The 27,635-nt window shown below is 40.0% G+C and overlaps 1 protein-coding gene across 4 annotated transcripts; it reads left to right on the top strand.

Moving 5' to 3' along the window:
* The first annotated feature begins 1,781 nt into the window (after positions 1-1,781).
* On the top strand, positions 1,782-26,623 carry UBE2G2 (ubiquitin conjugating enzyme E2 G2). 4 transcript variants are annotated; one of them, XM_044434489.1, is made up of 6 exons: positions 1,782-1,921; positions 7,483-7,518; positions 7,603-7,648; positions 17,988-18,106; positions 21,262-21,402; positions 24,421-26,623. In XM_044434489.1, exons 1-6 carry the CDS (start codon positions 1,879-1,881, stop codon positions 24,531-24,533), a joined length of 498 nt encoding a protein of 165 aa, XP_044290424.1. In that variant the 5' UTR covers positions 1,782-1,878; the 3' UTR covers positions 24,534-26,623. The 4 variants fall into 4 exon arrangements, with proteins under 4 accessions (XP_044290424.1, XP_044290435.1, XP_044290453.1 ...); XM_044434500.1 differs by lacking the exon at positions 7,483-7,518 and having other exon boundaries at positions 1,788-1,921; XM_044434518.1 differs by lacking the exon at positions 1,782-1,921 and having other exon boundaries at positions 7,603-7,661.
* The last annotated feature ends 1,012 nt before the right edge of the window (positions 26,624-27,635 follow it).

Below are 27,635 nucleotides of genomic sequence, written 5' to 3'. Positions count from 1 at the left end.
GGACTCCAATTCTGAAACTGGGAGAAACTGGCTGAATGGAATTTGCAGTTCCTTAGCATTTGTTTTCAATCTGACTTGCATCCACACTAGCAACACAGTAAGTGCTATTGAAACGGGTTCGGAAGAAGAGGCAATACAGTTAATGTTCTACGATGATTAAATAAGCAGGCTCAACTATGGTTAAAATTGATTTGGATGTGTTGAATTAATGGTGTAAATAATAAAGGGTCACAACATTTTCTAAAGATGTAAAACGTTTTCGACATTCTGCTTGAAAAGGAAATACTTAAAACGCTTAAATACATATTGGAATATACAAATAGAATGGCATAGGAAAGGATGAATTATGATCTGGACGGGGTTAAGTGTATCATGTTTGTAAAGAAGCTTCGAAAGAGCCATGAAGAGGCAAACTGGGCCTAGTAATTCCACGTACACTTAGCTAGTTCTAAATCCCATTGAATTTCGTAGAGTTTACTTCTGAATAAAACTTGATAGCATTACGGTGCATGTCACGGAGTGGGCAGTAAATGTTTTCTACCGCGTCGGATGTCCCTTTTTGGGGGGGGGGGGGCAGTGTGTTCTTCAAAAGGCTCATTTCAAAGCCGCGAACAAATGAAACCGGTTACATTCTGACTATAAGGATTATGGCTGAGCATAAAGAGGCGTGGATTGACAATAGGAACGACGGTAATCTGCAAACACGGCTATGAGGCTCATTTCCCGCAGAGATGCAGGAGAGGATTAAAACTTCACGCGGGTCAACCCCGCCCCCCTTTCCCCGTCTACGCATGCGTATTAAAGTATACTCCTTTGATCGGGGCAAAACAGCGTTACAGAGTTACTGCTTTCAGATGGCCTGTCTCTCTGGACGCATAGAGGTTTTCTGAGTTCACACTGGAGAAAGCATTTTTTAAAATCCCCCCCAGGGCGGAAGCGAAAGGTGATCATAGAAATGGCGAAATCCTGTTTAAAGTACGTGTTATCGGACACGAGCATATCCATCTAAGACATAAAAGGAAGTTGTAAAAGCAGGAGTTTAACTTAAATCTTACTTCGTGTGCGGAAAACACTCAAAATAAGATGTGAGTTTAAAGAACTTTCAAGATGGTTTTTTAATAGTCATGTAAATGTTGACTATTATCCCTCTATTGTTTGTTGAGGACAGATTTGGGGCACGCGCTCACCCTGTGGCAGAGGAAGTGGTCTGCAAAAACTGTAACGCGGTTTTAGTGATGTTACCCCAAATTGTATGTGGGAGGGATACGGCTCACATCAGCACTGCTGTTAACAGTGCAGGTCAGAGGGTGATTTGGATTTCCAATCCAAAGTTCTCCCAGGTTGCTTCAAAGGTGGACTTTAAAGTACCCCTTCAGAATCTTCTACACCAAATCTAGTATTCATTTTCGCAAAGAAACGTCCAGCTCTATTATTCATTGACTTGTCGCGATTTTAGCGTCCTTCCTCCAACCAGCCTCCACATTAAAATATTCCCAGGAAACAAAAAACCAAGTTAGAAAAGAAGACTCGCCAGTGCTTCACAACTGTTCTTTGTTTGAATGGGGGGGGGGCATATCTGCCCCATCCAACCACCACTAGCTCAAACCAAACCAATGGCCTCTTCTCCCTCGCAGGCCGAGTTAGGACAAAAAGTGCGGACTAGAACTACTGTCCCTGTGTCACTCTACCTTTTCCTATCTCTGGGTTGATTGCCCGTGGAGAGTGGAAGGGCATTGGTCGGTATCGGCCACACCCCGGTCAAAGAGCACCCGGAAGTGGCTCCTCGGCCAGCTGAGGCGGCAGCGACAACGGCGGCGAAGCCTCAGTCCTGAAGCTCGGTTCGGCCTTCCCATTCGTTTCTTCCGGGCTACCTGAGCCATGGCGGGCACCGCGCTCAAGCGGCTCATGGCGGAATACAAACGTGAGTAGCCGCGGGAGCGAAGGCGGTCGCGCTTTGTGTGGCTAGGCAGGGAGGCATGAGGGGGGAGCCCAGCTGTTGGGTCGCTAACCCCTCCAAGCGGTGCCAGCCGTTCTAAGCTTCGTGTCCGTTTTGGGCCTGCAGGGCCCTTTGTTGCCTTGCCCGTTCACTGGTTGAAAGGTGCTGGGGCGCCTTTCGGTAGGTGGGGCGGACAGGGAATCCCCAATCTTGACTGGCTTCGGGATGGTGCATCCCAGACTCCCTGAGCACGGAGCTCTTCCGTTTCCCCGGCGCAGACCACCTCACGGGTGGGCAAACTCAGGAGTGTGTTGTTTTTCTCGGGAATCCCGAGGCTCACCGGCTGGAGTCAGGGGCAAAATGATGGTTTCCGAACATGGATGTAGAATGAAGTAGTATCGTGCTACCGAGCACACCGTCAGCCCTGGAATTGGTTCAGCGTCCGAAATAAAGCGGGCACGTACATTCTTTCGCGTATGAATCTGTCCCATCTCACGAAGTGTTTGCCGTTTAATTTAAGAGGAAGGGAGATAGTTTTATTTTTGTTACCCTGGCCAATCTATTTTAGTTACCCTGCTTTAGATATTAAACCATTCTAGGGGGTAACACTTTTTTTTCCCTGAATACCACTGCTTGAGGCTGCAAGGTTGTCTTTTAAAAAGCAAAGATACCTGCGTTTTAGCTTAAGGAAAATCTCGAAATTAGTGTTGTATTAGGACATTAGAGTAATGACCCAGTAAAGATATTGCATTAATATTATGGTTGTCCTTTGTTTTATGTTGTATGATCCAAATGTTCCTTCAAATCAAAAACAGTTGCAACTAGAAACTGAATGTGTTGGAGTAGGATAGAGATGGGAAAACTTCCCAGCTTCCGTCAACCTGGGCAAGCATGGGCAACGGTCTGGGATCATGGGAGTTATAAACCAACAGCATCTGGAGGCCAAGAGGTTCCTCATTCCTGAAATGCTGTTTAGTGACAGCATTTCTCCTTCATATGTAATTTCCTTTTCATGTGCACAGGTGTTTATTTTGTTTCATTTCAGGGTGGATTTGATTTAAATCAAATTGATTTAAATCACTAGTCAGTATTACTAGAACTGAATCACGGTTTCCTACAGAATTTGCATGCATGCTTGCCTGCCTTACCTATAGCTTCATTAAAATATTCCCAAACTAGATCTCTTTTGCTGCATTATAGGTTTATAGGTTTTGTCCTCCAGGGAAAGAATGAAATATACCACAAAGATTCAAATACTTGTGGCTCCAAAGGTTTCAGTTTCATTTTTTACTGCTTGCCCCTCCCTCCTCACAGTTAGCATCTTTTCCATTCCCAACAATCCTCTTCTATGCATTTTTTTAAACTTAGCACTTAAAAGGTAAGGGTTTGATTCCGTGTACATAGATTTGCAAAGGAACAATGGGAGGTCTTTCCTCAATTCTGTATGTTTATTTTATAACATTTTTACTGTGAAGAAAAGGCAGAGAAAAGGCAGAGAAATGGCACAGTGCAACAAAAGGTTTGGCACTTGCTTCTATTGATAAACTGTGTAAGCTGTTTGGACTCAAACACAAATTCTCCGGTGCTCTTCTGCTTAGGATTCCGTCCAGAAATCTATACTTGTTAATGTTGTTATATATAGAATGTTTTGTTGTACTTTTTGACATTAAATGATCAGTGTGTAGGAGAGATTGAAATAAGGTAGTTGTGACAAAATAAGGTAACATTTAATGCAGATCCACAGTAAATGAGCCTCATGCCATATTAACTAATTTCCTGAAACCCCCAATAGGGCTGTCAGCTATGGTGGTTGAAATCAGATATGTATTCTACTTCTTGTCTGTAACTCAATGGTGAAGTACATGTTTTGTATGCAGAAGGTCCCAGGTTTAATCCCTGGCATCTCCAAGCAGGTTTAATCCCAGATCCCAGGTTAATCCCTGGCAAACTCCAAGCTACATGGCTCAATGGCTAGATGACTCAATGGCTTTATGCTGTATAAAATTGCTTCCTAAGTTTCTGTAAAAGCACTGCTTTAGTTTTTCTGTTAATATAAGGTTGAAGCCAGTGGTGACATTCAGATGATGGAAGCATTTCTGTCAGCAGAAGCAGGAGGGGAGTGATCCTTCCTTCCATCCTGTTTTGCACCTCCAAAATCTGTTTTGAAGGGCTGAGAGATGCTCTGGAGTAGATTTTCAGATGGTATAGAAGTCTGTAGGAGAGAGGAGAAAGGGAGAAACTTCCATCATGATACTGGATTTCTGCTTGCATAACAGTGGATTTGAGCCATAGTACTCATGTCTGTATGTGTCAATAAGCAACATATATGGTGATGCCTTACATAGACTTAAGGTTATTGGTTCATGTAGCTCAGTTTTGCCTATGGCAGTGGCCTGTTCAAATCCTGCTGGAGGCACCAGGACCTCATGAATGCCAAACTTATGCTGTTCCATTGAACTATTGGTTGTCTTGTTAGAAGTAAAATGATAACAAATCAGACATGGTCCATGAAGCAGTCTTTTGCTGATGTTTATATCTTCTCCACTAGAGAGAGCAATAGCTTCTTTTTTTGCTCCTGTCCTCCACTTTTGTTGTCATCTTCTCCTGCTCTTTTGGAAACTACTAGCAATCTAGAAATGGGCCCAGGGCAGACCCATTCATAGTGGGTAGGAAAAAAAACAAGCATATTAGTTTCCATCTGCTAAAACAGAACAGCTTTTCATACAAATTTTGGTTTATAATCCCATGCTCCCTTTTGCCTGTGTTCTAATTTCTATACTTCGGGTACCACAATAAAAAATTATAGATTAGGTTTGTTACATATGAAGCAAGTTACCTCTGCAGTAGTGAGATCTAGTTTTAACATAGGAAGAGGGAACTGGGTTTCCAGAATTTGGCTTAATGGTATCATGCTGTGTGGGTATGTTTTGGAGATCTGTACAACTATGTTCAGTGGCATTTACTGCCTTGTAAGTATGCTTACGATTTCAAACTAAATTTATGACATCATCCATTCTGGATGCCCATAACTCTCTGGACTCAGAGCACGAAGGAATATGGAGGAAAAAGTCCATATGCTCCTCTTGCCCTGGAAAACATTTAGATGGTCAGTTTCAGCCATCTAAGTGCCATGCCTTCCAGCATGAGGAAAGGAAAAGGAAGTACCACAAGTGTACTTTATATCATGGTGGTGCCTGCCTTTTCCTTCCCATTCTGGAACAACACCTAAACTGCACCTCTGAGGTTGTTCTTGCAAGCTCAGGCACAGTCAGTTTGGGTAGAGGATGGGATCACTTCATACTCAGAGTCTCAGCTACAAGGTCAGAGTGCTTTTCTGAACTCAGCCAGGTCTCAGAGAAATCCTGTGCCTCAGGAGACTCTTTCTAGCAGCTTCTCTTAGTGGAGCATATTTCATTTCATTTCATTTCATTTCATTTCATTTGTATCCCCCCAAATAGCCCATAGGGCTCTCTGGGTGGCTTACAATAGAACAACCGAAAAACAAACAAACACCCATTTTCCAAACAAATGCAATAATACATTGGAGCAATACAATCAAGCAATACAAAATTTAAACTGTAAGCAATACAAAATCAAAATAAACCTTAGTACACTTACATAATGCAATACACAGTATCAATACATAGTGCAATATAACACATAATAGAATGTATCATATCAATAATAAGATATAGCTATAATTCCACCCCCTCAAGAAGTCCAATGACTCTCTCCTCAAGAAGTCCAATGACCGGTCGCCAGCCCTACCTTGCCTGCCCTCCAGGCCCCGTGCCCAAGGCCAGTAGCATATTGTTCTCTCCTATGCTAAAGTCTTTTTTCCTATTGGATTGGCCATTATTGCTAGTCAGAGAAATTACCATAGCATTCTAGACTCTCCTGGCAGATGTGTTTTTGATCTTAAAAAGTCAGAGTGTTAAAAATACACCCAGGGTATTCAATATGTTACTTGGGCTTTAGGTCTGGTTTTGGCATGGAAACAGCCTTGGTTGTCCTGTATGCTGACTTATGCTGGGAGAGAGCCAGTGCAACCCTGTTGATACTTAACCTCCCAGTGGCTTTCAGGAACATCAACCATGGTATTCCTCTGAGGTGGCTCTAGTGCTAGCACTACTAGCATGACCCTATTCCAGGCCTGGCCCCACCACTAGACAAAGTGATGCAACAGCTTCAGGTGGAAGTTGGGAGGCAGTAGTGGGGGTCCCTTGGTCATTCCTCCTGAGCTCCATAGCCATTTTCTTCTCTTGGAAGGCAGAGCTGAGTGTACAACATGACCTGGTCTTTACCCTCTGAGCAAGCCCGCTGGCATCAGGTATGCTGAAGGATGCTATTTAATTGCCAGTTTTAAAGCAGGATTCAATTTCCAACCTAGTTAGGGAATATTGTTCACCCTCGTAAATTCTCTAGCATGGAATTCCTTGGAGGGCCTGCTCTGTTCCCCATGCTATTGAACATCTCCATGAAACTGCTGAGTGGGACCCTCTGGAATTTTGGAGTGTGCTGCCAGCAGTATGCTGATGACAAGTGGCTCTGTTCCTCCTTTTCATTGGTAGTAGGTGAGGGTGTAGATGTGCTAATCAATTTCTGGCTGAAACGGTGGATTGCATGAGGGCTAATAAACTGAAGCTGAATCTAGACAAGACTGAGAGGATGTTCAGTTCCTCTGACAAAGCAGAGGGCTTTCAACCTGTTCTGGATGGGGTTGCACTCACCTGGAAGGAGCAGGTTCATAGCTTGAGGGTTTTTCTTGATCTGTCTTTGTCTCTTGAAGCTCAGGTGGCCTCAATGGCTCAGAGTGCCTTCTACTAGCTTCAGCTGGTGGTCCAGCTACACCCCTGTCTAGACAGGGATAGCCTGGTTTCAGTACTCTTTGTCTCTTAATTAGATTACTGCAATGCCCTGTATGTGGGGCTGTTCTTGAAGTTTGTTCAGAAGCTGCAGCACATGCAGAATGCAGCAGCTAGATTAATAATTGGGGCCTGTTGGTTGCTTGTATGCTTCAGGCCCAATTCAAGGTGCTGTCGGGTGTGTGTGGGGTGTTAGCTATAAAGGCTTACACAGCTTGGGACTACAACACCTCTCCCATCTGCAATCTGCTTGGACACTATGCTCAGCCTATGGGGCTTTCCTCTGAATGCCAACTCTGAGGAAGTCTCAGAAGGTGACAAGTGGGAGGGCTTTCTCTGTTGTGGCACCCCACCTATGGAACAACCTCCCCACTGTGGTCAGCCTGACACCAGCCTTCTCATCTTTTGGGTACCACGTTAAGACAGACCTTTCTGCTGAAGCCTTTAAAGATCTGCTTGCATGAGGGGATTACCAATTCCAGGTTTTTCTTTTTATAAAGGTGATTCTGAATTGTACTTTTTAGCAGTTTTAAGTTCCTTTTTATGTTGTTTTGGATTTATGATCTTGGACTTGCATTTAATTGTTTTGTTTTTGTGGTTTCTTGTAAAACCCAGAGAGCTTCAGCTATGGGGTGATATAGAAATAAAATAAATAATAAGAATATTTCTTGTTAATTTTAGAGTTGACTCTGAATCCACCAGAAGGCATAGTAGCTGGTAAGGAATCCTATTTATTACTTTATATCTGTATAACTTGAATCAGGAAGCCTGTAATAAAATACTGTTTTTCATTTTTAACAGGGCCTATGAATGAAGAGAATTTCTTTGAGTGGGAAGCATTGATAATGTAAGTTAATCAGGTACTGTGCATTTAAATTACCTAAATATGTGCTGGTGGGCAGTAAGAGAAACAGTGATCAATTCTTCAGGAGTTTTCTAATACTGTCAAGTTTCGGGAATCCTCTGAAAATGTTCAGTTTGTGTGTTTCTGCCCATCCACACAAGCACACTCACCATATGCTTGATTTCCAAATGGTGCAAGGTTATAGAGCTCAATAATAACTAGTTTCCTGGTTTTACATGGAACAAAATTTGCCAGCTGCATAGGCTTCTCTTCTTTGTTGTTTACTTCATATGTTGATCTTCACTGTGTTACTAGGAAGAACTTGCAAGATAAGTAATACTGGTCATGGAGGCATACAGGATATATTGTAGGTGTGAAGATGCCAGCACACCATTTTGGGTAGGCTCAGATAATGTGGAAAAAGGATGGCATCAGTGGCCTAAGTATGGCCAAGCTATTTCTGTGTTCTGTTTTCCCTTAGCAGTTTTTAAAAGCAGATTGAACAGGTAGTGAGCACTTCTCTAGCTTATCCCAACAAGACAGGCTCTGCTTCACATTTTCATTTAAAGGAAGGGAACCTTGGCATTGGAAATGTTTTCTTTACCATAGTCCCATCCTCAAATTCAGTCAAACCATGCAGATGAACTTGCCAGTTTCAAGAAATGCCTAAAACATTTTGCATTTTGATGTCATTTCAGAAGGGAAGTCAATAGTTTGTCTCAAATCTCTTTCTAGGAAAGAATGGTTCACTTCCATTTTCTATTCCTTAGCAGAGCATTAGCTAGTGCTGTGTCTTCTGCCTGAAATATATCAAAATGCCTTGTTCTGTAATGGCTGTGTGATTTCCAATGAGGAGGGTGTTTGTATTAAGAAATAAAGCCAAGAATGACTCTGTGGCCAATAAAGTGTGGCCAAGAAGTAAAACCTTTACTGATCATGTCTTGTAATCACAGGTATCTCCAGTCAGGAGCACAGTTATTTATGAACGCTAGTACAATTTACAATTGCCCAGGATTACTTTCATTCAATTTTCGTTTTCTTTTGAAAGATAATTTTTGCTGTCATTTGGCAGTCTGCTTTTTAGTTTATTAATTATTATTTGATGCCTAGCCTGCCCCATTAGCTACATGGCTCCCTGGGCAGGTTACAAGCAATAATACCATATAAAACATTACAAACACTTAATCAGATAAAAACAAAAGCACATCCTATCACATCTTAATAGAACTGACATACAAGGCATACCATATTAAAATACACATAATTAAAGACAGATTAGCAATTAAGACCTTTTTATTTCATAGGTATTTTATCTGGTGCCAAAAAGAATATAAAGATTTGGGGTGTCACTCCTGAAATTTAGGGTGCCTCTCCCTTCTTGTCAACATCCTCTTTATATCCTGAGGAGGGGGCTCTCTCGGAAGGGAGGATGCAGATCTAAGGGCTGGGTAGGATCATATAGGAAGAAGTACTCCTTTAGATGCCCCAGACCCCAAGTCGTTTAGGGCTTTAAACACTAATGTTAACATCTTAAATTGGACCCAAACCTCAACTGGTATGCAGTGAAGGTGGTAGAGGACTGGCTTTAGATGGTCATATTTGCCATCTTTAAAGTTTCAGAGAAAATTGTGGCTATGGAAAAAGCAGTATATGTTGGGAGAAATTAAATTAGATGCCAGATCATTGATCTGGAAGTTCTTTTTATCAGATTCGAAAAGACCATGTTAAAGAGGTTTCTGGAGTCCCTTTTCAGAGGAGGGTAAGTTGGCTTCCTCTATTTGTCCAGCAGGCAAACATGTTTATTTAGGCAGATCTTTGCTATGTAAGCTGGTCTGCTGCTGAAGGGAATTTTAATTAGTTGGGTGTTTCATGTTCCTTTTATTGCTATTGCTATTAACTCGGCTTTAATGGGTCTGTTTTTCTACTTTAACTGCAATATTACTGGTCACTTTGTATGCCTTTCTGTGGGGTAAAGGTGGGATTTAAACTAAACAAAGTAACTGCTAAATTTCAGTACAAATTTTGATCAAGTGACCTTAAGTCATAGACTAATACATTTTAATAATAAGAACTATATGACAGTAAATTAAATGGCAAGCAAACAAATTTTGTTTTATAATTAATGTTCCAAAGGAAGACATGGCAGATATTGCCATGGCAGAGACCAGTGTGGTGTAGTGGTTAAGAGCATGGGACTGGGACTCAGACGATCTGGGTTCTAGTCCCCGCTCAGCCATGGAGCCAACTGGGTGACTTTGGGCCAGTCACAGACTCTCAGCCCAGCCTACCTCACAGGGTTGTTGTTGTGGGGATCAGATGGAGGAGGAGATGTAAGCTGCCTTGAGCCCTTTGTAGGAAAAAGGCAGGATATAAATCAATCAATATTCATAAGAAAAATTGACCAACAATTTTTGGAACTGTTAAATTGTGAATATTATCTTCTGCTGTGTAACGCTCAGGCTTACTTGAAGCTTTTCTTTCTCGGAGCAGATTTAGCTGTATATCAACAACTTGCCTTGTCACTGTAGAACTTTTTAGGTGTAACTGAGGACTGCTTCAGCTGGTTTTACAAATGGGAATGCTCAATTTACAAGTGTGCTCAATTTACAAGTGACTCTAATATTAAACTATCAGTAACGAGGCAAGTGTTTCTGTTTATTTACTTTGGAACCCGGTATCATAAAATTGTATTAAAGTATTAGTTTGGAAGAATTAAACAAAGCTGTAATATTTTTATGACTTCTCAAAATATTCACTGATGTGATTGTCAGTATGTGTAATTTATATATTGCAAAGATAGTTAAAGGATATGAGGTGTCAGGAATGAAGAATAAAAGTGTGGCAAATGTTCAGATGTACAAGAAGAAACAATCCACTAGCCTCATAATGTTAATTCTTTTAATGCTGTAAAGACAAAGGAGCTGATCCTGACTACATATTTTTTTTGGAAAGAGTCCCATTGATTTCAATTTTTTTTAGTGTAAATGTACAGTTTTCCTCTATTGTTCAGTAGATATTGCGCTTCCCCAAAACCATACATGTTTTCTTGTGCACAAGAACAAGTATTGTAATCTTACGTACAGCTTCTAAAAGATAAATGCGCACCTTTGGACTTTTTACATTAAAGTGCAAATAAATTAGTGTGCTTGCAAGCTTGAGATCTACTGAAAGACTGCATATCATCATGCAATATAGTTATAAATAGTTCTATAATGTAAAATGACTTCCAGCGGCATGCTGTGTGGGTACTATAGTGTGCAAATCAATTAACCTGATGTGTGTGCATTACTACATTCTCTCAGAATTGATGACATTTGAAAATAGTGTTCACTGCTATAACAATTACAAAATAATACAAAAACTTTCATTGTTAGAACCTGGTTAGCCTAAAGGCTGCTCTTAAAAATAGCAAGTACAAATTTAAGCCAACATTTCAAAAACCTGTCTAGAAAAGTAATTATATTTTAGGTATAGGACTTTAATGTTTATGTTTATTTCAGTTTGGAATTCCCCATTGTACACTGTGAGATTGGGGATGGATTGCAGCTGCTTTCATGAAAACAGTTCATAAATATACTTAAAAACAATTATTACAGCATTAAATGACCTCCCACAAGTGTTTGTTCTTTTAGCAGATGTTCATATGGAGGTGCATTACCCTTTTATTTCTGTAATTGTATGTTACTGATATAAAGCAAAATTGTTAGCCTATGTTTTTGTTTATGTTCTAAGGTGCGTGTAAAGTCATGGCTGTTTAATTTGTCAAAATATTTTTTCTGTCTTGTGCTAGTGAAACAACTATAACATCTCTTACTTCCGAAATTTTTCATGCTATTCCTAGATCTTGAGCTGTTTTAATGTGATTTTAGACAATGTTCTTTATCTAACTATGTTGCACCTAACTGTCAGGAATTGTTAAGTACAGAGAAGCCTTTGAACGTTTGAAGAATGCTATTCTGTAAGCAAATACTCACCTGATTTCCCACCCTTTCCTGCAACTCTAGGTGGTCAGGAAGATTGAAAAGTGCTGCCTGTCTCCTTTTACTGTTGCACAGAGGTTTGCAACTAGCTGCCAAAACTCCAGTTTCTTTGCAAAGGGTATTTTGTTGTTTGACAGGGACATTTACATTCATGCCTGCGTATGGATTGACATGACATCCATCCCCTCCATTTTAGAGACTGAGGGCAGAAGCTAACAGAGTGTCTGTGATCCTGCTGATTGTTGTTCCAGATGAGACCCACCCTTTATTCAACAGGGAATTAGTGCTTTGTGTTCTGAATTGGAACAGGTCAGTAGTGCTCCCTTTTGTTCTGCTGGCCTGTCCCATTCAGTTTGGATTGTTTTAACAACTGTTAGCTTCCTGCCCTCAATTTAGGCTCCTTTTTACTAGCAGTGCATTGTAACTGGGCACCTATAGCATCAAGTACAGTAAAGGTCATAGGAATGTGTACATATTGAATTAGTTGAATTTAGATATGGGTGTAATAATTTGGACAAGTTAGACCTGACTTAAGTATTATGGAATTCATTGGGCTACTAGGTGGCCATAGATAAGTCTTAGCCCAATTTACATAACAGAATTTTGAGGGCAAAATGAGGTTACTGTACCAAGGGCTTACAAGTCATATTAGGAGAATAGGTTTGGACAGAAGAGAGTGGGTCTTGTGAAAGGGATAGCAATAAAGATGCAGCCAAAGTGAGGCTATGGCAGTTAAAGAGGTTTTGCTGAAATGAACTCTGAATAAAATGGGAAGATTTTTGTTATTGTCCTTCAAAGGAGGAGTAAGTATTTTAACCCTAAGCAGTAATGTGCGAGATTGAACAAAAGGAAGAATTACATGAAAGACAGAGATTGATTTTGTGGAGTATTCAGCAGATAAGAAACTTCTATGAGGTTGACTTATTCTTATGGTGACTGCATTTCTGAAATTAACTCCTGTATTTTAATACTTTTGGTTTATTTCAACTGGGCACAAAACAATTTGCTACTATCTAAAATACACTGTGTGCACATTTTTTGGGAGATTTTCCCTTTAGTGATTAAACTTGCCTGAAATCATGGTTAGTGTTTCTGTGTATACTTACACACCCATTTATAAGCTAGGTGTGTGTCTCAGATATGCTTTCTTTTAAAAGCTTTCAGCCTGCACATTCTATTATACATTTAGAGGGTGCTTTTATTACTTGAGTTTACGTTAAATTTTCACAAGCACACCTTTCTATATAACTTTTAGAGGAGTTATCTCATAAAACTTAGCTATATGGCACCTTTTAAATGGCAATTTTTGACACCCTTGTCCATGCAGTATAACAGTATCTTCAAAGCAGCAAGATCAGCACCTGCCAGCAATATCTGACGTGCAGCCACTAAAATCTGGAACATGCCTTGGAGACAGATTGAGTATAATTGAATGAACACACCCTGGTAATTAAGCAGTGTTGTGACCTTCATAGCAATTTAATGTGCAAGCTTTCATTTCTCTCTCCTTCAACTTTTGTTTTAGGTTAGGAGGAATGGATGAGAACACCTTAACCCTTTATACTTACTTCTAAAAAATGATAGCTTGGTCTTTCCAATCTGTCTAAAACCAGCATTGCCCTATGCTAAGGCAGCAACTGAAAATTTGGAAACTAGTATAAAGTGTATTGGCTCTGTTATTGTAGAACTAGATGTAAGATGATGGGCTGAGATATATAGTTACTGTCCTTTTTATGGTGTCTGTGATTATGGTTTCAGGGTTGTTTAAGTAGTTTATCAGGCCTGCTCAAATAATGTTAGCAAACTGTCACCTTGAACAAAGTTATCATAGCAGTTACATTATGGGTGAGCTGACAACTTGAAGCCCTCCATATGCTTTGGCCTGTAACTCTTACCAGCTTTAGCCTGCATAGCCAGTGGTTAAGAATGATAAGAGCATAAGAAAAGCCATGCTGGATTCAGACAAAGGTCCATCCAGTCCAGCATTCTGTACACACATTGGCAGATCACCTGCTCACTCAGTATCCTTCAATCAGGAAATTGATGGGACTTGTAGGAAAAACATCTAGAGGTCCACAAGCTGTCTAGCCCTGAATTACATGTTTTGGGACCTTTGTAGGGAGAAGGATCTAGTGAACCTGAAATAAAGAGTTCTGTAGGCAGAAAGTAAAAAGAAAATACCATGGGTTCGTTCCAATATATGAGCTGGATTATGTTCATCATGTGCTCCATTTCTTATATAGGAGTATAAGGAGTTATCTCAGTGTGAACTGGTCAGTTAAAGAATATAACCTGCAATAACCATTTCTGTAAACACACTAGGGCTTTTTCTTATGGAAAAGGTGAACTGCTAATTTTCTCTTTGAATGCAGGTTACAGGATAGGTATAAAAATAATGGCAAAGCAAAGCCATGAGTGTAAGAAGAGTGGATGTATCTCACAATTTGGTCCTACTCAATAAAAAAGAAAGAAATGGGGACTATCTACAGTAAAAGGACTGCAATTATACACAGGTGTCTCTTGTCTTTAATGATACCAGCTGCTAATTAGGATTGAGAAATTTAAATTGATAATAGTTAAATATGAATTCTTGATTGGAGCAGACAGTTGATTAAGTTTCCTTTTCAGTAAATTATGTAGGGCCTGAACAATAGGACAAACTAATGGTTTGTATAACTATTAGAACAGAGTTGCTTGCAATTAAATTGTAATTCATACAATTTAGAAGCATACTCCCAAAGCTTTAGTTATGCAGCTCACGTTTCTTTTCTAATAAACAGTTATATCTCCATAGAAACAAAGAGGGGAAGATGTAATTGTTAAATGCATTTCTGTTCAGTTTTCTGTATATATTCAAGAACGCTAAATAAAGCCACTTACTTGAATATAAGGGCCACCATCCAGTCAGTACACATTTATCGGCACTTTTAAAAAAATCAAGGCTCACCAAAAGAAGTTGTGTGTGTGTGTGTGTGTGTGTGTGTGTGTGTGTGTGAGAGTGAGTGTGAGAGAGAGAGAGAGACAGAGAGACAGAGAGAGAGAGAGGTCTCATCAAGTGATATGCTTGTATGAGGGGGGGGGGGTCTCATCAAGTGATATGGTTGACCTTAGAAATCAAATAATTCTCCACCTTTACCTCTTAAATGTATAAAATTTAACTTGTTAATATGGGTTAAATTGATCTCTCAAGTTAATTTTAAACACATGGCTTAATATAACTGGTATTTTAAAAATCAAATCTTGTTTTCTAAAAATAAATTATTTAATCACCCATGATAATTTCAGTAGTCTCGTAGGCCCTTAATACCTTTATTCATGAGACTTCCTTTCGTTCTCAACATCACCTGGATGTAAATAAAAAAGATTTCATGGTTAATACCTTAACTGCTAAATCAACATAAATTAGTTAAAACAGTGGTACTTTGCATGCTCAGTGTTTCATTTCTTCCTTGTAATTTCTTTAACAGCTATTTAAAGCCCTTTTCATTGAACCGTTCATATCTGTTTCTTATGTGCATGTATACCTACCATATGAGAAAAAAGCACAGATTAAGGCAAGGAGGTTGAATTAGAGCAATTGACCCCTTTATTGATCTGTGGCATTTGAAGCAGCAAAGCCTAAGGGAGAATGTTTTCTATTTTTTTTCTGGTATCATTAGAGGAGTATTTATATGCTAAATGTGTAGGAGAATTTAATAGCTCTAACAATATCTACAGGAAGAACCATCTGGTCACTGTAGAGAAAATAAGTGGAAAATGTGACACTAGCTTAATCACTGGATTCTCCTGCTTCAGTCTTGGTTCCTGTTGTTGTTGGTGACTATAGAACTTAATACAGAAGTAAATATGAATAAATGCAATACCATGTATATAGCTGCAGCAAATCCCTGCGCCTATTATATGAGCTGCCTCCTGTCTCTTGGGAATATTGCCTACCCAGATTGTGTAATGCACTGAAAACAAATTGTTGGGATGCATCTGTTGTAAGTAAATAGGCATAACAGTGGATCTCGGGATTAACAAATGAGTCTGTTTTTGCAGCCCATGTCAGTTTTGTCTGTGCTCATTCATCATGATGGAAAATGGGTTCTGTCTGATTTCATTAGTGAGAAATCTTAAAAGTATGGAAATTTTCATTTAATTTTGCCCACTATTTCTTCAGAAATGCATGTTTTTGCAAGTAATCTTGATGGTAAATTGCATTATAAAATTGGAAGCAGAAAAACTGAAGGATAACTAGCTTTTAACCCACACATTATTGTAGGAACTGTGAATTATATCAGTTTGCTTAAAAATGCAGACCAAACAAATTTATTCTCATTCCTAGTTGGATCCTGCTTTAATTGTTTAAGAACAATTAGACCAGTTGAAATCAGAAAAACTTCAATTAGTCAGGACTAACGTTTCATATTTATTTCACTGAATCTGCCATAATCAAGGTTAGATCCCATCTATAGAATGGGAAAGGAAGAGGCTAAGAGTAAGTGACTGGACAGGCTGGACATGCACATGGTAGGCATGTCATGAGCAGAGCTGCCTTGTGCATAGGCTCCATAATGGGCTCTCAGTTGTGTTTTCAGCACGGGGTTTCCTCCACCTACGCTCTAGTCATCTCCCAGCCCGCTCCACTGCCCACAACTTGGGTGTATACTAAGGTGCCATGTGGGCTCTGCTTGGCAGGATAGGACATTTAGGAGCTATCATGTCAATCACCCAGACCAGTTCTCCATTCCACAGATCAACCAGGGAGTCAACAGGAGCGCCAGTCTTATCAACCAGAAATTCCCCCAGAGACCTCAGAAATCCATCTGGATCTATAAGACTCTGGGGGCGGAGCATTTTAATAGGGTCCACACCCTTTCAAAGGGTAAAACCAACCCCAAGTTTAAACATCACAAGGAGATGATCTGACCATGAGAAAGGGATTAATGTCAAATCCCTCACTTTCATCTTCTTGCCCCATCAAAGAAGATCACCATCTTCTTCCCTTGTCAAAAAGACCAGGTCCAGAGTGCGACCTTGTTCATGTTTTGGGCTGGTGACATGTTGAGACAGCCCATGGCTGCCATGGCAGCCATGAAGTCCTGAACTGCCCTGGTCAGAACAGTCTTGGCATGGAGATTGAAGTCCCCCAGGACCAACATCCTGTGGGTCCTCAACACCAGGTCCGAGATGATTTCTGTCAGCTCAGGCAGGGAGTCTGTTGAGCAGAAGGGTGCATGGTACACCAACAGAATCCCCAGTCTGTCTTGATCACCCAACACCAAGTACAAACACTTAAGACCTGATCTTAAGTGGACTGGAAGCCCTGGGAGATCGTATCTCTATGAATTAGGGTGACGCCCTTCCCCCTTCCCATTATCTCTAGGCAAGATTGGTGATGAATCAGATATCTGGGTGGGCACAGCTGGGTGAGTATCACACCCCATGCTTCTCCCGCCCAGGTCTTCGTGATACATGCCAGGTTGACCCCCTCATTCCCGACTAAATCCTGGATGAGGGGTGATTTGTTTTGGACTGACCTGGCACTCAACAACAGTACCATTAAGCCTGAAGGCCAGTTGATATCACTGCTTGGAACCTTCCAGCTGGGGATAAAACCAGAAGAGGGACAGGTATTAACCATCTGTCCCCCCTTCTTCTGTGACGACCTGTTAAACTCCCAGTGCCATACCTTCCTCTGCCCATAACCACCCCTATGGGGGCACCCCATCACTTCCCAGGAACTCCCATACCTGGCACTAACACTTTATTCATTCCATTACCAGGCCAAAACCTTTTTATTTACCTAGTTTTTAAATTGTTAAATGGCATTTTAATTATTTCAGCATTAAGTACTGGCACTAAGGAAGTTTTGATTGCTTAAGTGGACTCCGGGGAATGGTGGAGGACAGGAAGGCCTGGAGGAATGTTGTCCATGGGGTCATGATGGGTTGGACACGACTTTGCAACTAACAACAATTGTTGAATTACTATTTTTAATTGTAAACCGCCATGAGATTTTTAATGAATGATGATATAGAAAAAAATTAAATAGATGCCAGAAGTGCATTGAACTGATTTTATTGTATTATATTTAAGACATCCTATTGAAGTTTCTGATCAGTTTACAGCAGAGAGAAACTATAACTAATTCATTTCAATCTGTGTTACTAATTAAAAACTACGTCCAGGTTCTACTGCTTCTGTTCACAACTACATTTTAGTGGATAATTCCTTGAAGCACCAAAGCATTTGATGGCAACCTATTACAGTCCAGTTCAACTTCAATATTTTCATTCTTAGTAGTTAATATTTTGTGGTTGGTTTTAAAATAATGCTGAATGGTCTCATGCTACAGTAATATTTCATCTTGTTTATAGGGGCCCAGAAGATACTTGTTTTGAGTATGGTGTTTTTCCGGCGATTTTGAGTTTTCCTCTTGATTATCCCTTAAGTCCTCCAAAAATGAGGTTCACGTGTGAGATGTTTCATCCCAATAGTAAGTTTTTCTAATCTGTAAGTTTTACCAGTGGGTGACATTCTGTTTTCCACATAGGTAAAGAGTTCCATCTAATTCCATTATCCCCATTAACCTTTCATTCAGTTCCTAGCTCAAGCCTAAAAATGTTGAAGGGCCCTTAAAACAGTTTGGTATGGCAGAGGCCTTTCAGAAAAGGCAACAACTACATGATTTAAAATCTTTGCTTTGTGCTATGATCTTGAAATTCTCTCCCCAGATAGGCCTCTCCTTTTTCTCAGGACAAAGTTAGTTCCTTTGTTTGACCCCCTGCTATTTAAAACGCTTGACTCATTGTCCCTTACATCCTCTTTTTGCCCCCTTTCTTACCTTTTCTTACAGGGGGGAAAATCTTTCCATCCTGAGTTTTTCTGGTCATCTGATGAACTCAGAAAGGCTGGGTCTACATCCCTGGTCCAGTAACAGAACCAGCTAAAGAGACATAGAGCTAAATTAAGAATGACAGTGCAGCTGTCCAAATTTCTACTCCACAAAGAAAGCAATGGGTGGTGGAGGAGGGAATCTTCTGTGTTCACATATATGGAGCATAGGGCTGCCCAGAGCAGTGGAATGAGATGTGCAGGTACTTTGCTGCTTTATATGCTTTCCATTAGCCTGCTTTCACCACTAGAAATGATCTGGACTGGGGGAAATTGCTCAATTCCTGAACTGACACACAGGCATTCTGTGTGGGTTAACTTTTTGCTGCTGAAAGCGACCCCCATTGCAAACGTTTTCCTTACTACTATTTGCCTAGACTTATTCTTGAAGTTCTTTATGTCTTAAGTACTCTGGCCTCACATGCATTATACAAGAAAAAAGCCCTGAAGGGTTGAAATCCTTGCAGATACTGCAGAGCTTATTAAAGTATGAAATGGGTGCTGCTTCTGAAACCCTCCTTTTGTTTCTTGTAATGTGCCACACAGATTCAGCACGTTTGGCTTGCCAGTTGCTCAGTTTCTGAGGACATTTTGCCCACATTCTGCAGACTTGGTTGCAGCATGTAGTTGGGTTCTGTATATTTTCCATTTAAAAGAAATATTCACAGCAATGATTCCCACAGCCTTAATCCACCCATGTATGAATGGTTGATATTCCTTTGAGAGCATTAGAGGCAACTGGTAGAAATATTTGAAATAGCAACTCAGAGAAGAAAAACCAGAATTTGAAAATAGTATGTAAGGGTGCGTGTGTGTGTGTGTGTGTAAGAGAGAGCATGCACTTGTATATTGGGATATTGCATTCATGTCATCTTTGCCTGCTCCCTTGTCCTGCTCATAAATAATAGTGATTCATCAAAGTGTCTTCCTTTCCCATAGCTATGGATAGACCAGCAACCAATCCCTACCCTAGGGCTTTGGAGAGGGAGTAAACAGAATAATGTGTATATATAGAACTTAACATGTTGCAAACTTGTACAGATGTTAGCTGAAGGGAAAATATGAAAATGTGCCTCTTTCAATTACCCATTTAAATATGCTGTATTTTGGGTGGAGAGTGGCTGGACAGATGGTAGAATAATACTGGGGGAGGATTAAAACAAAATAAAACCAGAGCCAAACCCCCCCCCCCCCCGTTGCTGGGTTAGAACAGCATAAATAATTCATGATAAGGTCTACCTTCACCTCATATAAAGCCATCAAAAAGAGGAATGGCATAAAACACTAATGCAAGGTAAATGATTAAGGATGCGCCAAAGGTTTATTCAAGCACACACAGGCACAAAAACTAAGTCAAGATTATACGGTGTTTGGGCCAATACAGCCATTTATAAGAGGTACCTGGGGGGGGGGGTGTGGGGGGGTGATGTTTTTAATCAGGGTTTTGATCAGAAGAGAATGGGAGCATGCACATTTCAAAAACATGATAAGTAATTCTTCATACAATTATTCTTCAAAATTATATTTCCTGCCCAAAAGATCTATCTAAAACATTCACAATCAAAAATATTTTAAAATGACTAATTTAGAAACAATGTTTGGACATAACATAAGGGAAATATGCTGCACTGATTCTGGAATTTCCCAGATTAATAATATGAATTTCCCCTTTTATTTCTACAATGAAAAATGTCTTAAGAGTTTATATTCCATTTTCACTAAAAATATTCTGGAAGCTTTTGCATTCTCAGAGTTTCAAATGCTATACGAACTTTTCCCAACCTGGTGTCACTGCTGGGGATGATGAAAATTGTTGCCTGGCACATTTAGAAGTGAATGTTTATGTTCACCGTGCTTTACTTCACTGTGGTCAAATTAGTTTACCTGTTACTTTTGGTATTTGTATTGAAGGGGGAGTCATTACAAAAACCTTCTAAAATAGTAATTCTAAATTTATCAAATGTAGGCTTGAGAAATATTCACTTTGATTAAGTGCCTTATTTAAATTATATATGGCATCATGGAGAAGTTGCTTTTAGTTGATGCACATGCTCCTGGAAAATCCCCCTACTGTGTCATGGCGTGCTCTTAGTGAAATTTGATTTTATTTATTGCATTTCTGTACCGTCCAGAAGTGGAAGCTGTTAGGGATAGAAGAATGTCTGACTTGACCCTTTTGGTGTCTTAGTGTAATCTGATCCATTAAGCTTTAATTCAGTTAGTTTCCCATTCCCCAATCCTCCAAGAACCCCCTTCATTTTCTGTTCCTTGGTGTGCCAATAACCCAGAAAGCAGGTCTTTGCTGGCATGAAAATGCTTTGCCCAATGCCTGGGCAATGATGCCTTGATGTTTATATTTGTTACCTTAGTTAGAAGCTCTCTCAATTTTCTGATGGTCTTGTCCACCATCAGCTCTAGCTAGCATAACCATGTAAGGGATGCTGGGAGCTTTAGGCTAAAACATCTGGAAAGCCATAAGTTACTCCTGATGTGGATGAATAAGATTGGGGCTGAAAGAGTATGTAATTATTACAACCATCTGCTCCCAACTGCCATAATCTGCTCCCATCTAATTTCTTAGGTTCATTTTAATTATATCATTGGCCTGAGAGTTTCCATCATGTAAGTTATTAGAATTTGCCTTTTTAATTGTGTTTTCAATATGTTCTTCCAGTGGCATTTTTCTTGACCACTGTTATGTGGAGGAAGCCAAAGCCACCTGCTTCATTTGTGAAATGCTTCTTTTCTTCTCCATAGTTTATCCAGATGGGAGAGTTTGCATTTCTATTCTTCATGCTCCTGGGGATGACCCAATGGGCTATGAAAGCAGTGCAGAACGATGGAGCCCAGTACAAAGTGTGGAGAAGATCCTCTTGTCTGTGGTCAGCATGCTGGCAGGTATGAATTAACCATTCATCTGCAGCCACTAAGTTATGAAGACTGTTCAAACAGTAACAATTTTTTTTATCTGGTTTATCTGATTACCATGTTCATAGTAGCCCATCCTAGATTAGTGGTTGAAATATTTGGCTACATTGTTGCTTTTTGTAATTGTTGGATGAAGGCTTATGTGCTTTCTAGAGCTAGATAAATGCCTTGAGAGTTGAAAGTTGTGTAGCTAAGATTCACTTAGATGTAGTTTTCTATTCCTTGAAACTTGCCACTGTCCCAAATTCTCTAAGATTAATTATGTCCATGCAGTGACTTAAACAGATTATAAAAATACAATTCCTGACAAGTCCAGGGAACCTATGCAATTTCAGGCTTCCTTAAATTGGAGAAGGTAGGTTTTCTTCCTTGATGAACTAGGTCATAGTGCAGGACAAGGTTGATGAGTTGCACAATACTCTGATGATGGGGGGAACATTGGTACTCATTCTGTCTTTGAAGTTAGTTATTATATTTATATCCTGCTTTTCCCCCTAATCAACTCAAAACAGCTTACACCATTCTCCTCCTCCTGCTCTTAATCTTATCCCCACAAAAAACAACCATGTGAGGTAGGCTGGGCTGAGAGTGTGACTGGCCCAGTCAGCCAGTTGGTTCCATGGCTGAGCAGGGACTAGAACCCAGATCGTCTGAGTTCCAGTCCTGCACTCAAAACCACTACACCACACTAACTCTCAAATGAAGTTGTAATTTGAAGTCTTCTTACCATAACCCCCTGTTGAAGTGTGAAAAAGTGTCACAGTGTGGTTCGTAAGATATATTTATTTAACTTTATTTAAACCAATTATACTCTACTTTCCACTAATCTGTCTTCAGTATTTTACAAATCAATAAATGAATGAATATAATATAATCCAAATAGCAATGTAAAAATCAAACTTAAAGATCCATTTTAAACAAGGATGAAATAGCTCAGATTGTCTAAATGTGGGTCAGTGAATTGAATGGTACAGTAGGCCAGCTCTGCCTCTTGACCTGCCTCTCTGGAGTTGCTTTCAGTCCCAGCACAGGCAGTTCTCCATGGTTGCTAATATTTCAAACTCTTGCCATTCCACACTGGGCACATGGGGCATAATGTAAATACAGAAAATCTAGACCACAGGAGCATTGGAAGTCTGTGATCCATCCATTGGATTTCACAATATGTGGCAGAATAAGGAAGTCTGACAACACCTGGAAGTTGCAAGGAAGGAAATTGGAGCAGGGAGCAGTGAATAGGCAGAATGCCTATCAGAATCTTATACTACATTGTGGTGTAATATCAAATCATGGATTGGCATTACAAGCAGGAGGAGCCTAGAACACATCCTCTGAACATAAGAGGTGATTGAAGCTTCTAATCATCATTTGCAGCAATGCATAGTTTGTCAGGTTTGGAAAAAAGTATAGTACAGTTTGCTCTGGATGCATTCCTAAGTCTTTCGCTTTCTTTCCTGTGAAGGAGATGGAAAGAGAGGTGATATGTGTGAGTCCAGATTTCAAGGTACTCCTGCCCATAACTTACATGCACCTGAATACATCTTTAATGTGCTTGATCTTGTTTGCAGGGTAGGGACAAAACCATTTTGGAACATGTCTCTCTATTGTCTGCAGGCTTCCTCTCATGCTTGGCTTGGTCCTGTAAAGTGAGCCAAGTGAAGAGGAAGTACATGTTGCAGAAGAGATCCCTGCCCAGGGGCGGGGGGTGTGGGGAGGTGGTGGAGAACTGAACCAGGTGGTCCTGATCAAAGGGGAATTTATAGTGTTCAGAAATTCCAGTGACTTAGGGAGTAGTTTGCACCCCACTATCAGAGTTTAAGAGAGTAATTCACATCTCAACCATATCAAGGCCCAAGAATGTCTGAGATGTCAGGACCAAATGGTTTACTGCAGGCAGCTAGGCATGGCATGGAAGGATTGAGAGACTGGCCATCACTCCTCGGTCAGCTGATGGGGGGGTGGAATAAAAGGGCTGAAGATTAGAGAAAGAGAGGGCCTTTTGCTCTTCTCCTGGCAATGTTGCCTGCTTGTCGTGAAGAAAAGATGAGTTGCTTCCCTACCAGCAGTTGCTATAGACCTGAAGGTGGTATACGCGAATACAGTAGTGTAGTGCTAGGTTTCTTATTTTCTTGTTCTTCTGGTGCAACAAGACTTGAGGATCAGCTTTAAGTATTGTATCTCTGGTTGCTACTATCCATCATCCCTCACCCTTCCTTCCCCTTTTATCCTATTTTATTCCTACACCTTTTGCTTCTCCTTCTACCCTTATACTTTACTACCGCAATACATTGATTTTTATCCCCTAAACTGCACTTGAGTGAGCCCTGTACTAATTTCAGTGTCTTGGCTGACTCCATGGCTAGTGAGTGTTTTAGTCCTTTCTCATCAGGAGGAAGTAGGGACTTTCCCTTGGCAGATACAGTCTGCAAACACTTGTGGACCCTCACTTGAACAACCAGCAACCTCCCGTCATGTGCAGCTGCCAGAAGAGTGGCTGCAGGATGCAGAAGAGGGGCACAGCAAGCGGTTGCATCAGATGCCATTCCTGGAGACAGACCTTCTTCTAAGCCTGGCCCCACTGCCAGCAACAGCACTGGGTGCCAAAGAGGGGACTGCTTGCTCAACCCATGGGGCTTAATTCCTGGTAAGCACCCACCAGGAAGTTGGGCTTAGGACTGCTGCAAAATGAACTAGAGTTTGGTGGGACAAGCTCAGGAACTTCAAAGGATTCCCACCTGAAACAGATTCCTCACACATTCCTACCTGGTTTCCTCTTGCAAAAATGGTTCCTGAATCTTAGGCAGTTGTAATTGCTTGAACTCTTCTTTTTTCTGGAACATTGTACATAATGAACTAGAAGAGATGAATTTTTGTCTCCTATACATTCTGCTTCCAGTGGTTATTATCCTTGTGGCCCACAGAAACATTGTACTTGGGCAAATTCTATCATTTCTGTCTTCTTTTCTTTTAAAATATTTCTCATTTCAGAACCAAATGATGAAAGTGGAGCCAACGTGGATGCCTCTAAAATGTGGAGGGAGGACAGGGAGCAATTTAATAAAATCGCCAAGCAAATTGTCCAGAAATCACTCGGGCTTTAAAAAAGGAAGAGGACCGAAACTTTTGACAATCGTTGAATTGAACTTATTGCAGTTAAACAGATGATACTACTCTGTGTTGGTACCAAAAGGCAAATGTTGCAAAATTATTGACTGGGTTTCTTACTTTTCCGCCCTTCATTCTTCCAGATACATATACACAAATCTCTTTCCATTTTTTTCCTCTGGAAAAAAATCTGTCTTCATCTAAGATATTTCAGTAGGTGGAATTGAAATGGATCTAGTTAGAGAAGAAAGATTGTGTACTACTACAGTCACTTTGCAGTAGTGACAGCTTGGAAACACATTTCTTTGTGAGTGTATCTCTTCGGTTATATTTTTATTATTTTCTTATTCTTTTTCAATGCAACATTGTGCACTTGGGAATCAATTTTCTGGAAAATGAGAACCACTGTTTTAAGGACATCTTTCATATTTTTGTGTAACTTAAGTTAAAAACACCTTGTGTCCTCAAATACTGCAAAACTACATCCTTAAAGTTAAACGACCACCAGCTTATTTATGTTCTCAAGGTAATTTAAACAGTGAGTAACTGTTTCTAATGGTGATGAAATTGTCAGTATAATCAGTCTCTGACTTCCAGGTAGAGCAGTCTGTCTGCCTAAGTGAACAAGCCTTTTTGTGACTGTTTCTGAATGCTTTCAGCCATGATCAAGTTCCTCTTGAGACATCAGCTGAACTTGTTACAGCCCCATTACACTTGATCTTACTTGAGCAATAATTCCTAAAATGTATTGGTTTTGATGAACTGGTATATCTACTCATAATGGATGATGGAAATAACAGATAGATAGTTGGCTGATTGTATGGCAGAAAAGCAATCTCTCCTAAGTTATTTTTCTCCTAAGTTATGCTGATATGACAGTGCTGATACCTAATACAGAGTCAGTTTTGAATCTAGTGTTGTCCATACTAAACTGCTAAAGGAAATAGGATTAACAAAATCCAGTATAAATATTGTCTAGATTAGCAGGAGTGTGTGGTTATTAACCTTGATTACTCTTGTATTCTCTTGAAGGTGCTATTGGAGAGAACCTCAATCTTGGTGGAAGTTTCTGAAAAGAATGGGTTAGATCCAGACTTTGTTATATTTAGATTAGACTCACCAAAATCAGTAGAATTTCAGTGATGACTAAGTATGACTCAATTTGGATCAACCATATCTGTATTTGCATCAAAGAAATGAAAGATACTGCTCTATTCTTTACTGCCTAGTTCCTTCTCAGCCAAAAAGAAAGATCAGATTTTCACTATATATTTCATGGCCAGGTATGGAGCAATTGATATCCATTTCTTGTTATGTAACACAGTTCTACATCTGACACTGTTTTAAAATGCCAAGTTTGAAGATATTTTGCAAGAAGTAGATAGAGGCTTGGATTAGTCTTATATTAGTATTTACACTTGAAACCAATTTTTAATTTTAAAGTGATTTCTATGAATGATTGGGTCAAAAATTATTTTGTGACAGTATCTTGTGGACCTGAATTCACATTATGTATTTCTCATCTGGAACATCCTTTGGTATTTTATTCCCATTGGAATTCCATCATTGAACTGCTGGCTTAAGTGGGAGTATGAGCTCCAGTGAAAATTAATTCCCATATTTTGCCTGATCTGTTAGTGAAGTTGAATCCAAGCATTACTTTAGTTGTGCTAAGCTCTGCTTTCACGAGAGAGATTTGCCATGACAGAAATGCCAATGGAGTGATGTCTGAATCAAAGATCTTTCTCCATTCTAAAGTTTTGAGGGAGGTGTAAGTTTGGGTGTGGATGGTGGGGAGAAACCTTGGGAGAAATATTATTTTTTCCAAAATGGCACCCACAGATGTTTCCTCTCCACATGGAAGATGTTTGTTCATTTAAAAAGACGTTATGTAGCTTGAAGGACTCAGTGTGACCTCAGCATTCTGAAATGATGGTGTTATAAGTTCCATTGTGTAAGGGTGGTTACAAGTTCTGTGGGAAATCTATCCTATTTTTTATGCAGTATTCACATGTATTTGAAACTCATTGTTTTATAATGGACACGGATCTCTAAAGAAAATAAAGACATATTTTCTTGAAAAGTACAACATCGTTTGTATTGGATCTTTGGAGAACATCCTATTTTACATTGAACTAAAATATGAATGTGCATGTAGGTGGCTAATATTAATATCCACATGAAAGAATATGAGCTTTTTCAGAGGGTAGAGAATGAATGAACCAGTTTGGTAGGAGAGGGCAATGTTGCTATAGAGACAACATCAGTGACACTTCTAGTTTGGCTGGCATCTGACGGAAGGGAGTTGAAATACCCCACATGCATTTAAACTGACTGTACTTTGAGATTCCAAAATATATAAAAAATTTTAACTGTTGTGGTGTGTCCCATCTGTTTCCTGATTTCCAGTCTCTGCAAAACAAGTGCTTGTAAGTCTTTTGGGAGTGGGTGGAGTGCTGAATACCCTTTCCTGTTTGTCTGGCCTCATCCATGATGGTGGTGCTCCACACTTAATAGTTGTTCTCATGTCACAGCCAAAGTATAGAATTGGTTCACATACTGAGCAAAAATGGGCCCTTCAGATATATGTTAGGGGAGCATGAATGCTTTCATACCCTTACTAAACATGCAGTGCAATGTGATCCATGTGCACATACATACAGGAATTTCCCTTTGTAGAAGTGGTATCTTACCATTTATACGTAATGTTGTAGGCGAGAGGGAGCATACCAAATGATGCTCCCCACTCTTATGGATGACTCCTTCCAATAAAAGTGTAAAGTTACCCATGATATGTAATATTGTTCCTAATGTGTAAAGTATAAAATGGTTACATATCTTCTTGTCCCCCACATAAAAGTATATACTGCAGTAATGCACATGAGATGATTATCTGCACCTTGCACTGCTTTTGAGGCTTTCCAGGGGTGTCTGGCTGGACACTGTTAGAGACAAGCTGGGCTTCAGACAACACAATAACCCCCCACACACAAGTTGTGTAAGGGTTGAATGCAGGTTGTCATTGAACTGTGCATGGTTGTTGACACTTTAGTTATTGTGTTATCTGAATGTAGCTTTGCAAACAAACCACCATTTGT

This window comes from Varanus komodoensis, unplaced genomic scaffold, assembly GCF_004798865.1.
Source record: "Varanus komodoensis strain SLA01 unplaced genomic scaffold, ASM479886v1 scaffold1, whole genome shotgun sequence".
NCBI lineage: Eukaryota > Metazoa > Chordata > Lepidosauria > Squamata > Varanidae > Varanus > Varanus komodoensis.
Note: the sequence above shows the minus strand (reverse complement) of the source record. Positions and strands in the feature narration are given on the sequence as shown.

Excerpts from the sequence above, each read along its gene's own strand:
- UBE2G2 (XM_044434489.1), top strand. The coding sequence starts at position 1,879 with ATGGCGGGCACCGCGCTCAAGCGGCTCATGGCGGAATACAAAC. Across the intron at positions 1,922-7,482 it reads GCTCATGGCGGAATACAAAC|AGTTGACTCTGAATCCACCA; the intron begins GTGAGTAGCCGC and ends TGTTAATTTTAG. Across the intron at positions 7,649-17,987 it reads GAGTGGGAAGCATTGATAAT|GGGCCCAGAAGATACTTGTT; the intron begins GTAAGTTAATCA and ends TCTTGTTTATAG.